This window comes from Anoplopoma fimbria, chromosome 24 (assembly GCF_027596085.1).
Source record: "Anoplopoma fimbria isolate UVic2021 breed Golden Eagle Sablefish chromosome 24, Afim_UVic_2022, whole genome shotgun sequence".
NCBI classification, from domain to species: Eukaryota; Metazoa; Chordata; class Actinopteri; order Perciformes; family Anoplopomatidae; genus Anoplopoma; species Anoplopoma fimbria.
In genome coordinates this window covers 20,675,165-20,690,011 of record NC_072472.1, presented here as the reverse complement: position 1 = coordinate 20,690,011, position 14,847 = coordinate 20,675,165, and the positions used below count along the sequence as shown (strand labels likewise).

Here is a 14,847-nt window from a genome sequence, read left to right as displayed (position 1 = left end):
TCAGTACCCTGCTGTGAGGCTAAGAGCACATGTGATTGGCTGAAAGGTGAGGGGGCGGGCACTGGTGACAACTTCATGAACAACAAAATGAAATAATAGGTGATATTAATTATCATATAAGATACATGAATTAAAGGTTTCATTGTGAACAAAGGCATTCAATTAAAAAACTTTTTTGAAAACGGACATTCAAGTGAAATTACAATTAATATAGTTATTGGTTACGTTTTTTTATGACAATTTCTAATACTTTGTAAAAATATAACACAATTACAATGATTCTTACTTATATTCCTATATTTTATACTCTCTCTCTCTCTCTCTCTCCCTCTCTCTCTTTCTCTCTCCCTCTCTCTCCCTCCCGCAGTTTATTTGTGGCAAAATTGCAAAATCGAGCTGTTTGAAAAGACTGGAACATCTTGGTTATTTGGGCAACAGCTCTATCAGAGGATTATCAACTTTACAGAATGGGTACCAGAAAGCATCAAATTGCTGGCCATTTAGGCTCTGAAAATCAATCTGCGCAATCCAACCTTCCCAGCACTCATTTCAAACTTCCTGGATAGCCGAAAAATGAATGCTCACACAAGGGCACTTGTCCAATCAGTCACACTTCATTACAGAAGCTTTGTAATTTCCTGGACAGCATTCAAGGCAGAATTAAATCACTTCAAAGCAAGACAAGTGTGAGAGGGTAGACAGAGAGAAAAACGAAAAGAAAAGAAAGATATCTTCCAGAAATGACTAACGATGAAGCGCCACTGTTACACAGTTCAGCGAGTCTTTGCTCTATAATCCACTGGAGATATGGGATTATTCTCATCAACAATACGGAGAGGCTGTAAATGTAGGCCAAGCTCTTTCCCAGAGCATCTGCACAAGTCAATGTCACGAAATACAACACCAAACAACTCCTCTGTCTTTTTGATAAAGATTTGTAGATGAAGTTTGACTTGGTACTTCAAATCACACTGAAATGATTGACCTTTACAACTGGCTTCACATGGATTTACCGTGCTTAAATTACAAAACTGTACCTTTAATCGTGGTCACGTTATAAACCATCTCCAAATAAGTATACAAACATTATGCCTGTTACATGCACACAGTACAAAATTTTAGTTTAGGAAAAGGTCGAGGTTTGGGATAAAAATGACTATGCAAGTGGTATTACTTAAGTGCATATGTTACGTGACAAATACATCATGTTGACTTTCTTAGTCAGTTAGTTGCAACTATTTGACACTTAATCCTACACACTGCTCCTTTAAAAATGATCGTGTTAACAATTTGTTTCTACAGCACCAAAGTTGCCCAAAATGTATTCAATGATAAGGTTCTACTTAGCGATATCCTTATCAATTCTAGAGATTGCTTTGTGTGACTGACTGAAAGAATAAACACAGCTTACATGTCAGCCATCTGTATCTGAACCTATTGCCTTTCATAATAGATCTGTGCCATTTTGCTGATGACAAAAGCAAGAAAAGAGGTAAAAACTACCCAAATAGTTGCACCACACCTAAATCATGGTGAAATCCACATACCGTAGGAAAACAATCATAAGAACAACATTGCAATGTGCTACAATATCCTTCATATTGAATGATAGCAATTTATGATTTTTCAGACTGACTTCTGTCCCTCTTTGCCATTTAGGCTAAGTGATAAACACTAAGAGAAGAAGGAAAAGGGGAAAAAAACACATCTACCAGTGTTTAATCAAATGAGAAACATGCTTTCAGCTATATTACAGCTCTATTAGAATGGACTTTATAACTATTCTGCTGCAATTCTAGCTATCAGAGCCTTTTTATTTTGACGGTGAAAAACCCTTTCTGGGACAGTAACGTGAAGACAATAAGTGAAAACGTGGGACTGATGGATGGCAGCTCGGCCAGACGGTGCAAGGTGAAAGAAAATGGAATTACAGAAAGAATCGTTAGCATCCCTCTGTGAAATCAAATTATCCACTTTCCAATCTCGGCCCAAGGCATCCAAGGAGTAAAATGAATGTCCCCTAGAGAGCAGCTTCAGCTCCATACATGGACTGGATGGAAAAATCCTAATTGTTCCATTCACAACACTGATGTACCACATGTGAGAATACAGCGATAACATTTCTACATGCAAACCAAATATCACAGCATTTTAAAAGTGTGTCCCCATTTGGAACAAAGACGCTTTCGTGAAACATTTAACCTGAATCCTTAATGTACTCATCAGGCGACAAGGAGAGAAAGGAATAAATGTTAACATGGTGTGGTTCTGGGACCAGCACAGTCTGTGCAGGTAGATAAGCGTCTCAGAAGGTTGGTGGTTCACCTCGGCCACTCTGGTGACATTCATTAATCGCAGTCTCAAGAGGCAGCATGTGTCTTTTTCAAATCCATTTGAATGGACAGAGTCTTGGGAAATTAACGTGCTTCTCATTGAGTCCAGTCAGAGTCAGTTTTATTTCAAGCACAGTGCTTTATAGTAGACAATTTATTATGGATATAGATTTACAGTCACTACTTAGAAAAATAGTTCATAATTTGCTTTCGCGGTGGTGGTGTGGTCTTTGTCATGCGAGCTGCAGCTCGATCAATCAGACAGAAACACTACCCTCATCTAGTTCTGGGTGCAATCAAACAGAATCACAGTTAAAAAATCATCTTCTCCAGACACTCTCTACTTCTGGCTGTGCAGCTTGTAATCAACAAAAGGGAATACAGTTGAATTTTTGCCAAGTCCTGTCAGAAAATGCTACAACAAACTTTCATCTTGCTTATGCCTAGAATTCCTATTTTTTACATAAATAAATAAAGGGTGCAACTTTTTACAAGTTGCCTCGTTTATTAATATACATTTAAAAAATACATTTTATTTAAGGTATTATGTATGACCTATTTTCATCCCCTCCTCATTGCGATTGAGGAGGGGATGAAAACAATTCAGAGGATGCAAGGATGTATACCCCCCGCACACCCCAACAAATATGGCACCCTGTATATGTACAGTACGTGCCCATGTTGTGATGCTGTCGTTGTGCTGTTATCTCTCCACAGGAGGTCTCAGCAGCGGATCAGGTGGGGAGTGAGAGCTCAGATCACATAGAGATGAAGTGATAATTAGTGATATTTATTCATCAACTCCACAAATTAGGCCCCAGACCTGAAAACAACAAAAACAGGAAGGAAAAAGGCAGCTCTGACTCTCTTTCATTTAAATGATACCACCCTCAGTTTTGGTAGTTGTGGAAAAAGGGCACGGGGAGCTTGTTAGCAAAGAGCACAGCAGCGGTGGTGACACTCACGTCTATAACACCATGTGTGACAGAGAAATGCAATACATCCAAATTGTCCAGGGACTATAAAGCTAATAGAAATTGGCTCAGTGGGCTAACTGAGGGTGGCCTGTACCTGCATCACGTATGCTACTGCTTTTAACCTTGCTCTTATACTCCATGTACTTCATATGTGCTGTTGAATTGTCATGCTGTCTCTCCTCTACCCTGTAGAAAAACACTCAGTTATGTGTGCTCTAAATACAGCTGACCTAAAGGTCATTGTGGGCATCACTCAGCGTGTCAGTTGACTATATATTAACAGAGTGAAAAGGAGTCTGCAGTGATGTATTAGAAGCTGTCCTGGGTGGGGGAACTGGAACAGAACCGAGTCTTGACTTGCTGGCAGGCAGCCTGATCACCCCTACTGGATAGTCCACTGTCCTGGCTTCAGTAGCTCTCAGGAGCATATGGTATAATTTGGACAAAGGGACAACAAATATTTGAGTGCAATGTATGATCTTTTGAGTTTTCAACATATCAGTGTTGCTGAAAATGCCAATAGTCTTACGGATCAAACAAACATTACATAACGTGGAAATGGCTTGCAAACATGATCCGTACAATTTATTGACATCAACATTAGACAAACGGTAAAATAAAAACAGTTAAGCCATTTAAATCCCCTACTAACTCAACAACTACAGTTGTTATCAATTGTCAAGATCCCCTTTGTCTTTGGAAATAAAAAGAGCCTGACTTTATGGGCAAATCCTCAGCGACTAGACAGCTGGACAGAATTGCAAGTTGAGCATCCAGCCTCATAACAGCATGCGCTTTAGATTCAAATTTCTTTTCAACCTACGTGATGGGATGAGTGGGCACTCACCGACAAGATGAAAGCAAAGTACAGCCATCAATGTAGACTGAAACGGCCATTACTACTCAGCCTGGAGGATTGATGTTGAGACCTGTCCCATTGACCTGAATATGGCTGAACAATCCATGCCAATAGGGATTGGAGCAAAACTGTGATGAGTCTTCCATCTACAATAAGAGCTCTATGATGCAGGCCGGCTTACATACACAGTAGTAATATGTAACTGATCAGAAAATATAATGAGCTTTGACAGAGTGATATACAGCAGACACATGGGATTGTTGGTTCGTCCTCTGCTAACGCTTAAAGCCTGCTGCCGCGGACATGGCTGTCTGCTGTCCATGGCCCTGGATGAGGACAGCAGTGTGCTGTCCATGGACCTGAATGAGGACAGCAGTGTGCTGTCCATGGACCTGAATGAGGACAGCAGTGTGCTGTCCATGGACCTGAATGAGGACAGCAGTGTGCTGTCCATGGCCCTGAAAGAGGACATCAGTGTGCTGTCCATGGTCCTGAAAGAGGACATCAGTGTGCTGTCCATGGTCCTGAAGGAGGACAGCAGTGTGCTGTCCATGGTCCTGAAAGAGGACATCAGTGTGCTGTCCATGGTCCTGAAGGAGGACAGCAGTGACGGCTGAAAGTCAGGACAGCACAGTACTCGACTGGAAATGTCAAGTACTTCTACAGGAGCCTAGTGCTATGGTTCTTGGTTAATGATGAGTTTATAAGAAATATAAAGTCTAGCTTAAGATGACAGGTGAGTATTGATTATACACATTTTAATCCAAGAGGATGGATCTTAGAGGGCAAATGCTGTGTTTTTCAGTCTAAACTCTATTTTCCCTTGTTTTTCAGTCTAAGCGACTTTGGGGGAATTTAAGTCTCATTCTCAAATCTCTCAAGAGGATTTGGACTCATCCACATTGTCGAATCATCTAAATATTCAGCCATAACATTTTAAATTTTTGATAACACTAAGCTATTCTTTCTGCACTCCAAATCAACCCACCTCCAGTGAGATTTGAGAAAGAGACTAGCCCATGAGTTCAGCACAATAATAAACAGACTAGATCTAGAGAGAGGTACAGAATTATTATTTTTTTTTTGATTGTATGTATTTCTCTGTAAGGGTTATTTCCATAATGTTGTTGGACACTTAAAATAACAATCTGAGCCTGTCAGTGGAAATAAAGCACTTTGAGTGGACGACCATTAGAATTCCCCCAAAGGATATTATTGCAGCCCGTTCAGCGTCTGCAGCGCTCTCTCTCAATACTGGAACAATTAAAAAAACTGTTGTCCCCATTAGTCACTAAGACTCAAAAACCTGGGAAGATAGGTTCCAGGTTGAAAAATACAGAAGTTCCTTTTGAGAGGACATGTGAAGTTATCATCCACCAAACTTTCTATATATTAGTTTTGTTCCCAGTTGGCCCTTAACCATGTTTAAAGTGAGGAGCATTGCTATGCATTAGACTTGTAAAACTGACACAGGACAGGGAGTGTTATATTTATTATGTATAAAAGAACCCCGATGAGCACCATATTGACCTTGGTCTGGTTTAGTGTTGCTGTCCTGTTGTTGGAATCCTAAGCAGCCACCCTGTCTCATCCCCTCACTGAGTGAACTCCCAGTAAATGAAGCTACTGCCAAACTGAGCTCCTCCTCACCTTACTGATGACCTGCTGGAACACAAAGGACCATGGGAGTCCCTGGACTCTGATTCATGAATCAGCATTTCTATGACAAAGCAATCCCAAATGCCCACTTTCATGATATAACAAATTGCATTTGATTATAATAGAAAATGTGGTGGTAAATTGTGTCAAATAAGACCTTGTGTCAAGTGTAGCTTTTGACAGGTTTTTGATTTTTGATTTTTGCAGAAGCGTGAAAGAGAAATGTAGTTGATTTAGATGTTACCCAAAGATTACTGATGTTTTTTTTTATCATCAATAAGTTATTTTATATAACCCTATGCGTGCATCTGTGAGCGAGTGAGCGTGCACCTCTGTGTCTGTCCACTGCTAATCTGGCATTCTGCTGAAGCAAGATGCATAATATTTTTGGGTGTCCAGTTATGGCTGCATGCTGAAGGACTTCCTGTTGTTGTGGTGACACAACAGGAGGTCTTCTCAAAACATATCTTTACTGTCTGTTTCATACTGACATTGACTGCAGTGCTGACCACAGTGATTCTGTTTCTATTCATTGGGCCTCAACCTCACATTTAGAATCCTATGGTCAAAAATGTTGGACTTGAGGCAAAAAATAAACCCCTTGAAAGGAAAAAGCAACACTTTAACTGTTAACGCTGCTCCCATGCCCTCCGCCTCCCACACAGCACATCTTACCAACTCTGGAGTCAGAGAAAACCCCTTCCTTCGGCCGTTGTGATTATTGCTGAACATTTTCTTTCGCTTAAAAGCAACATAAATCCGTCTATGTCCAGTAAGCCTCTGAGGGCGCAAGGAGGGGAAAGGTCACCGCAGACAATCCCCCATTCTGAGGCATCGCTGGTCCTTCCATCTCAAAAGGCCTCAGTATTTATAGTATGTGTGATTTCTTTTTATTTTGGGGTTTTTTTTTTTCACCTTTGCTCATTCTGTACACACGACATCTATTGCATTCTGTCCATCCTGGGAGAAGGATCCCTCCTCTGTCGTTCTCCCATAGGTTTCTTCCTTTTTTTCTCCCTGTTAAAGGGGTTTTTTTTAGGGGAGTTTTTCCTGTGCCGATGTGAGGGAAGGACAGAGGATGTCACATGTGTACAGATTGTAAAGCCCTCTGAGGCAAATTTGTAATTTGTGATTCTGGGCTATACAAAAAATAAACTGAATTGAATTGAAAACTGAACCTCGCAAACCCCCCCCCCCCCCCCCCCCCCCCCCCCCCTTCATTCCTCAGCACCAAACCGCCTCCACTCTTCCTCCTCTCCCTCTCCTCCACCTTTAGTTCTGCACCGTCACACAACAATTACAACCGCCAAATCCCACGTGAACAGCTGTTAAAGATTAACAGAGTATCGCTCCTGAAATGAGTGTTTTCCCACAGACTAATCCTCTGAAATCCACCCCCCCCCCCCCATCATCCTTCTTTTTATTCCAACGGGATGATGAAACAGACAACACTTCATCCAACCTCTCTGTCTCTCACTAAAAACATTGCAATGACACAAGCCTGAGAAGATGAGATGAAATAAAAAAGCAGTGGTACTCACCTGAGAAAGACCGTCTCTCCTTGTCGGACGGTGATGTTGTCCATCACTTTGTTGTCGGATTGAGGGTCCCCTTGGCTGCGGACCGGCAACCCTGCGGGCACAAGAAGCAACATCCTCAGAGAGAGAAGAAGTGTGCATTTGGAAAGAGCGACAAAGTGTCCCCGGACAGACATGGTCTTCTTCAGCCGAGAGGTGGATGGGGGGGGGACAAATCCCACAGCGAGACAACGAGTCGGTTTAGCGTCCCGCAAACGGTCCCGTGGGGATTATTTACCCCCGGATCATTAGTCCTAATCCTGTCTCCAGGTTAGCCGCGGTGTGCATGGGGAGGAGACACACTCGACCCTATCTGACTGCACTGTTACACATCCACAGTTTGCTTTTTAAATAAATAAATATATAAATGAATCCCTTCTTCTCACTGGTGGCGGCTGTTGGTATTATTTCACCAAGTTCTTCAACATAAAAAGTCCTAAAGGAGCAGCACGCATTGCTTCCACGACGGTGTTTAAAACTAAGCTGCAGCTTAAAACGCTGTATAAAGCAGGCGGACCTCTAGCAGACACCAGAGTCACGTTGAAACGGGAAGAGATGCCAAGTTTGCCATTTGCATCGTCTGTCAATGAGCTCTCTGTGTGATGAGCATGTTCCTGTCTGTCTGCGTCAGAGACGGACAGATGTGGTGGTGGTGGTGGTGATGAGAGCACAGTGGATCCACATCTGCATCATGTATAGCCTCATGAAAAAAATCATCTCTGCTGCTCCATGTTGTATGGGATTTTTAAACTGTGTCTCTCTTGTACAGTGATTTGTATAGTTATAGTTGCCATTTTTATAATTTGCATACCAATTATCTTGTATAATGACAATTATCTTGTATAATCTTGTATAAGAACAATGTATCTTGTTCTTGTGTTTTTTATGATTGTTGATTATGTTTTCTGTTTTTAAACTGCCCTGTAAGGTGACCTTGGGTGCTTTGAAAGGCGCCCTCAAATAAAATGAATTATTATTATTATTATTATTATTATTATATCCCTATGATGGAATTCCCCAGATATTGTTAACTATTACTTATGAAAGTATAAACCAATACAATGGGGCGGCTGTGGCGTAGTGGAGAGCAAGGTAGTTCTCCAATCTAGAAGGTCGGTGGTTCGACATTCATGCAGTCGATGTGTCCTTGGGCAAGACACTTAACCCCAAGTTGCTCCTGAAGGCTTGCCATCGGTGTGGACTGGATGTTGCATGAATGTTAGTTAGAGTCTGATGGTGGCACCTTGCATGGTAGCCTGTCATCAGTGTGTGAATGGGTGAATGATATGTAATACACTACTGATTGTAAGTCGCTTTGGATAAAAGCGTCTGCTAAATGACTGTAATGTAATACAAATACAGAAAATAGTTTAGACGCATCTAAAGTGTTGCAACTCAAAGAGATACGCTTGTTTATGTTGCAACTAGCCCTACATTCTCATTAACAATCTATCTGTCCATTCACAAAATGTTAGTAAATTATTATTATTATCCAGTCAATGTATATTCATTCAGTATTTACATATATGCAGATGACATATATGCAGTTTATAAGGATTTAACACTTTCCCAGATTACTCAATAGTGAAAACTATCCATTCATTACATTTATTCCAACCTGTACTTCCAAATAAATTAGTAATATTCAATCCCTTTCTAGTATTTAGTCACTTTCTAAGGCACTGGTTAGCAGGACAGGTAACAGTTGGTTGACGTTGTGAATTCAAAGAGATACGCTTGTTTATGTTGCAACTAGCCCTACATTCTCATTAACAATCTATCTGTCCATTCACAAAATGTTAGTAAATACTGAATCACGTCTAACACATTTAAGCCCAAGGTGACATATTCAAATCGATCTTGTTGATCTTGATCTTGATATAAAAGCATTAGTTTAAATGCTTTTATATAATTGACCAATACCAAGAAAACTAGCAAAAAATAACATTTGAGAAGCTGGAACTTTATTTTTTGCTTAAAGCATGATTTAAAAGCTAAAATTCATAATGAAAATATTTGATGATTATGTTCAATTGATCAACTAATTGAGAAATCTAGTAATCGTACAGCTCAAAATAATACAGAATAAAAATAATGATCCAAGGATAAAAATATGATCCAAGGATAAAAAATATAAATATATATATATATATTTCTTATGGCTAATTTGTAACCTGCATGATAACCAGCCTGTCATATTCCTTCTCTTAATGAAAGGTTGAATTCATAAACAATAGAAGATACGCAGAAGGTTGTGGTGACTAGCGAAGAACAATACATACTTCCATGGAGCTGATGATCTGCATTAACTCTGTTAGGTGCTCATGTCCATGCACCATCTAAATCACATTAACTGTATGTAAAAACATGCCAACCGCTTTGGTGTGGAACATGTCCATGTACGCAAATACACAATGTAGTGTAGAGAACTACTGGAGCCTTAAAGCTCATTTTACTGACGTTACAGAGTCATGGGTGGATGATGAGACAACGGGCCCTGGGGACAGACATGCAAAAGGCCCTGCCCCCTCTCCTACACAGGAGCAAGAGAGGCAGACTTTATAGGTGTTTGTTTCTTCTTGTGTTTCTCTTTGTAGTTGCCTTGTGTCTAGGTATAATTTGTAGTTGGTTTATGTCTATTTGTAGTTGTTTTGTGTCTATTTAAGATAAATTAAGATAAGATAAAATAAGATAATCCTTTATTAGTCCCAAAGCGGGGGAAATTTGCAGGATAACAGCAGCAGAGAATATAGTGCAAACAAGAGACATAGTAAAAAAACAAGATCAAAACAAGTATTTTAAATAAGTTAATAAGTAATAACAAAGTTAAGAATATTAAATAAATAAAAAAAACTTAAAAGATCCACAATAACTAAAATGTTATGTAAACAGACGGAATAATTTTGGTATTGCACAGATTGTTTATATTGCACAGATTTTTGGTATGTGTGGTCTACTGGGAGCAGAGTTGGTTGTGTAGCCTGACAGCGGCAGGAAGGAAGGATTTGCAATACCGGTATTTGTAGTTGGTCTATGTCTCTTTGTAGTTGTTTTGTGTCTATTTGTAGTTGTTTTGTGTCTATTTGTAGTTGTTTTTTTTGTATTTTGTTTTTGTGTCTATTTGTATTGTTTTTGATTTGTGTCTAGTTGTTTTTGTCTATTTGTTGTTTTGTGTCTATTTGTAGTTGTTTTGTGTCTATTTGTTGGTTTGTGTCTATATGTAATTGCTTTGGGTCTCTGTGGTTGTTTCGCGTCTCTTTGTGGTTGTTTTGTTTGTCTTTTGTTCATTGTGGGTCTTTTTGCATTTGCTTTGTCGTTATCAGTCTATTTGTGTCACTTTGCGACTGTTTTGCATCCCTCTGTGGTTCTTTTGGTCTCTTTTCAGTCTATTTGTGTGTCTTAGGGGTCCTTTTATAATTCTCTGTAGTTATTTTGAGTCTCTTCCTGGTTGGTAATTGTCTTTTCGAGTTACATTTTGTAGGTGAAGACCAGGGGCAAGGCCGGTTTAGTAATCCATGTATGCATGGATTTCTGTCTCTTCTCTACTTGTGCTACCATTACAGGGCATTTACCACCATCCCTGTTGTAGCCTGCTGACCAGTTACATTTGAAAATCACCACGGCAATCATGCCAAACTTTTAGTTAGCTAACATTCTCTCAGCTGCAGTGACCCTGATACATTCTATTTGGATTCATTATGGTGGCAGTGCTGCTGAGCGGATATCTCAATGTGTTGAACGTGATGAAATCCTGTCAAATGAGGCGCTGAAACCATCCAAGCTCCAGAGACACTTAAACACAGAGCACCCGGGATATGGAAAGGGTCAAGCTTCAGGCACATACTAGCAGCTCAATCTGAAAACACTTTGAAAGGTGGCTGTATGTTTTGCTGCTTCTGAAGCTTGAAGCAAGAAACCCTTTACGATCACAGAGGAGCTATATATTGCCTATAGTGCTGTGGATATGTGTGAGAGTTACTGGGGGAGGCAGCTCCAACCAAAATCCAGTCAATACCAATAAGAGCCTATCTGGGAGCAGGCAGAATATTTATATTGGTCATTACATCTGACAGTCAAGTCATGTTTTTTTTTTATTTTATATTTTTTTATTTTTTTATTTTATTTATATTTTTTTTTATTATATATATTTATTATATATTTTGAAAGGAGGTCCTCAGAATGTTTTTAACTATCAGAAGTGGGCCTTAAGTTACAAAAGGCGACAAACCCCTTCTATAAGATGTGTTCTTCAAAATGCCTTCACCAGCTTATGTTAACAACCATCTTCATTTTTCAAGGAAGACATTTCCACACGTGACATCGGGAAAAGCTTGTTTCAGTCATGGTGTTGTTCATGCTGAGTAAAACAGAACCATCATTAGTTTGAATTGTAACGCCTGTGCTTTTCCTACCTTGACAAGTCCCAAATGCCTTCATGTCATGTGACAGTTTTGATCCTGTACAGGCATGTAAAGAAGTGGCACCATGTGACCAAAGAAATGTGACTGGCAATGACTCGAACATTACATTTCCAATAGAAAGTAGACAGTAATAAAATCAAATTAAGCTGTATAGTTTGAGTTATGTATGCCACCATAGATGGAGCATCTTAAGTCAACACTGTGTGAATGTGTTCTAAATATAAAACATAAAAGCATGTCTTTATTAGCCGCTTTAAGATGAGTGGTAGTTAAATCAAAGCAGCCATTAAAGTCAGAAAGCTCCGTCGCAGAGCTACATGACCCAAACTGTGTTGCTGTGGATGATCCTTTCATTAAATATCAATACTGTTAATTCACATTTCTATTTTATTATGGAGCAACAGATTACAGGGACAAAGAAAAACAGACTTTTAAGAAATTAAGTGCTTGAAACTCTCTGCCTTTGTCTCATTCGCGCACACACACCATATTAGGTTTTATAATTCAAACTATTAATTTCCAATCCCTATTCAATTTGTTTTCGGTCGGAAGCCATGCTGCTTGTAATAGACGCAGCTGCATGTTTGAGATGAATATCTGCATTTGTGAGCCTGTGCTTAACATTTACTGATTCACGCTGCAAGCTCCTTTTATATCTGTTGTCCGTTTGCTGTGTGCGCAGCCCACCGGGCCCTCTCACACTCTCTCAGCGCAATCAATGCTCGATTACTCTGATTTCATTTTAACTACCTCCGAGGATTCTGTTACCTGGAGTTTATGAAGTAAGCCATAAAAAATTAAAAAAAACTCGTTTTGCTTCAGACAACTGGATCAGGGCAGCGTCCTACTTCTAGAATGGGGGGTGTCAAAGTGGTTCACAGGACCCAAGCAGAGCAACATGAGGAACAGAGGTTCATCATCTAGTCCTCTGTGAGCTTTGTTCTACAACACAGGTCCGCAGCCTATTTCATATCAAGTACCATTTTTCCTTTTCTTGTTCATCAGTGTGCCTTATCAACATTATGACGCCACATCGAAATTGAAATCTCCATTTTAGTCCGTCCTTAAAGGCAACGTGCATAGCAACATTCAACCCACCAACCTTCGACCAATCTCTGTGAGGAAGTCATTGAGTAGTAGCCAAACAGAGGCAGAGTAGGGTGGGTCTTCACAGAGGTGCTGAGCAAAAAACAAATCAAACTACTGTAAATAACAGACCGTGTGATCCCACCGGCTGTGAACAAGGTCATATAGCATCAGAGGGCACAAAATATGCTTATTCACCCCTATTGCTTGTGTTCCATTGGTTAAGCTGCCTAAGGTTGCCTACCCATGCTCACAGCTTACACAACACACACAACACAGCTACAGACCGACATCAGGTAGCTTCTGCTCTGAAACCGTCCCCAAAAAAAATACAACATGAAGAGCACATTCTCTGAACAGGTGTAAGCTTTGCAACAAAATGACTTTGAAACTAAGGATGATGTGCTTTATTTATATATCTCTCTCTTGAAACATAGTGAATTATGGAATGTGAAGCAGACAATAGGAAGCTACTGCAGTGTATGGTTCATGGGCATGCATGTGAACAGACCATCCTAAACCAGTGAGTCACAGCCTCTATAGAGTCTCAAACATACATGCAACAATGACAATTCATCCACAAAGAAGTGAAGCCACACCTTAAATACCAAAAGCTGTTTTTATGTTTTTATTGTTATGATGCCTGATGTAATAAAATGAGATAAGTGGAAAGACAGCTTCTCTAATAATCCCTAAAATGCATGCATGGTGAGTTTAGCCTACTGTAAATCTGTCAGCAGGATCCTATTTCCATTCATAGCATCACATACTCACAAACCCTGCTGAAAAAAGTCAGCAAGCAATTATTCACTCCTGTGCTCACAACAACTAGAACTTTCACTCATTTAATCCCGACATTCACCAGTGCTTTCCCATTTGGACTCTCAGCACTTTTACCTGAATTTGTCACACTGTACAGTGCAGTTAATGAAGTCATAGAAATGTAAATTACAAGAGCTGCAATCGAAAACATATTACTAGTGAACCTAAAATTTGCCTTTTTTATGCTATATGTTTTTCATAAATTCAAACAAATATCTAAAAAATAATGTGCTTCGTGTCTGGGTTTCCTCATTGTCTGAATGATAATAAGTTTTAATTAGTTTGATTCCCAAGGAGCAAGTAAGTCATTTGTGTCTGTGCCTGAAAGGCCTCAATAAGCTGCAGCTGCCCGTCCAATAAATGCCAAAATCCATTATAAATGTGAAAATGACGTTCTGAATTCATTATGGAATTCAAGGCCTCTCTGACTTCACAGCACATCGACCACTTTCTGCAGGAGCATCTTGTAAAACAAAACTCAGAAATGCAGACTCAAAGTGTGAAAACTAGTCGTTTAGTTTATTTGGCCATATCACATGGATAATATGAATAATATGGATACTATACTGTAACCAAATCCAGCCCAACTTCTCTGAGCATTACATTATGAGGCTAGAGGAAGCGGGTGTGCTTCAAGCTTGACAGCATCGAGGCTATTTTATAGTCCAGGACTTGAGAGGGACAGAATGAGATGTCACCATCCAGAACAAGGAGCCTCCAGGCAGCACATTCACAGGAAGCTATACAGTCACGTCATTTGACTTGCTCGGAGCGCTGCAGCTCGTAATAGAGGTTCCACATCCACTCATGTAGTAGGACTATAAATGCCACCGCTCTGCGCCCCTCTGCATCTCACCTGAATGAAGCTGTCAAGTAAATGAATGAGCATGGTGACGCCTCTCTTGGTGACATCTAATGTTCTCCTTCTGAACCCCCTTCAGTTGAGTCAATCACTAACCACCACCATTTGAATCAATGCATGCTCAGTCAGTAAGTTGGCTGTCACTTTGCTGGACGGCGTGTCACCGAAACACATGGCAGGAAAAGCTGAAGCTCAATTAAACGTGTTTATTTATTTTACTTTTTTTTGTTTCCCAGCATCAAACAGCAGAA

General features: G+C 40.0%; 1 protein-coding gene across 1 annotated transcript in view; it reads right to left on the bottom strand.

Annotated features, from left to right (window-relative positions):
- ntm (neurotrimin) overlaps positions 1 to 7,542 on the bottom strand; it is a 108,430-nt gene extending 100,888 nt beyond the window's left edge. Inside the window, exon 1 of the mRNA XM_054625832.1 lies at positions 7,370 to 7,542. Coding sequence (XP_054481807.1) covers positions 7,370 to 7,542 — 173 coding nt within the window. The remainder of the gene's footprint in view (positions 1 to 7,369) is intronic.
- Between the last annotated feature and the right edge of the window lie 7,305 nt (positions 7,543 to 14,847).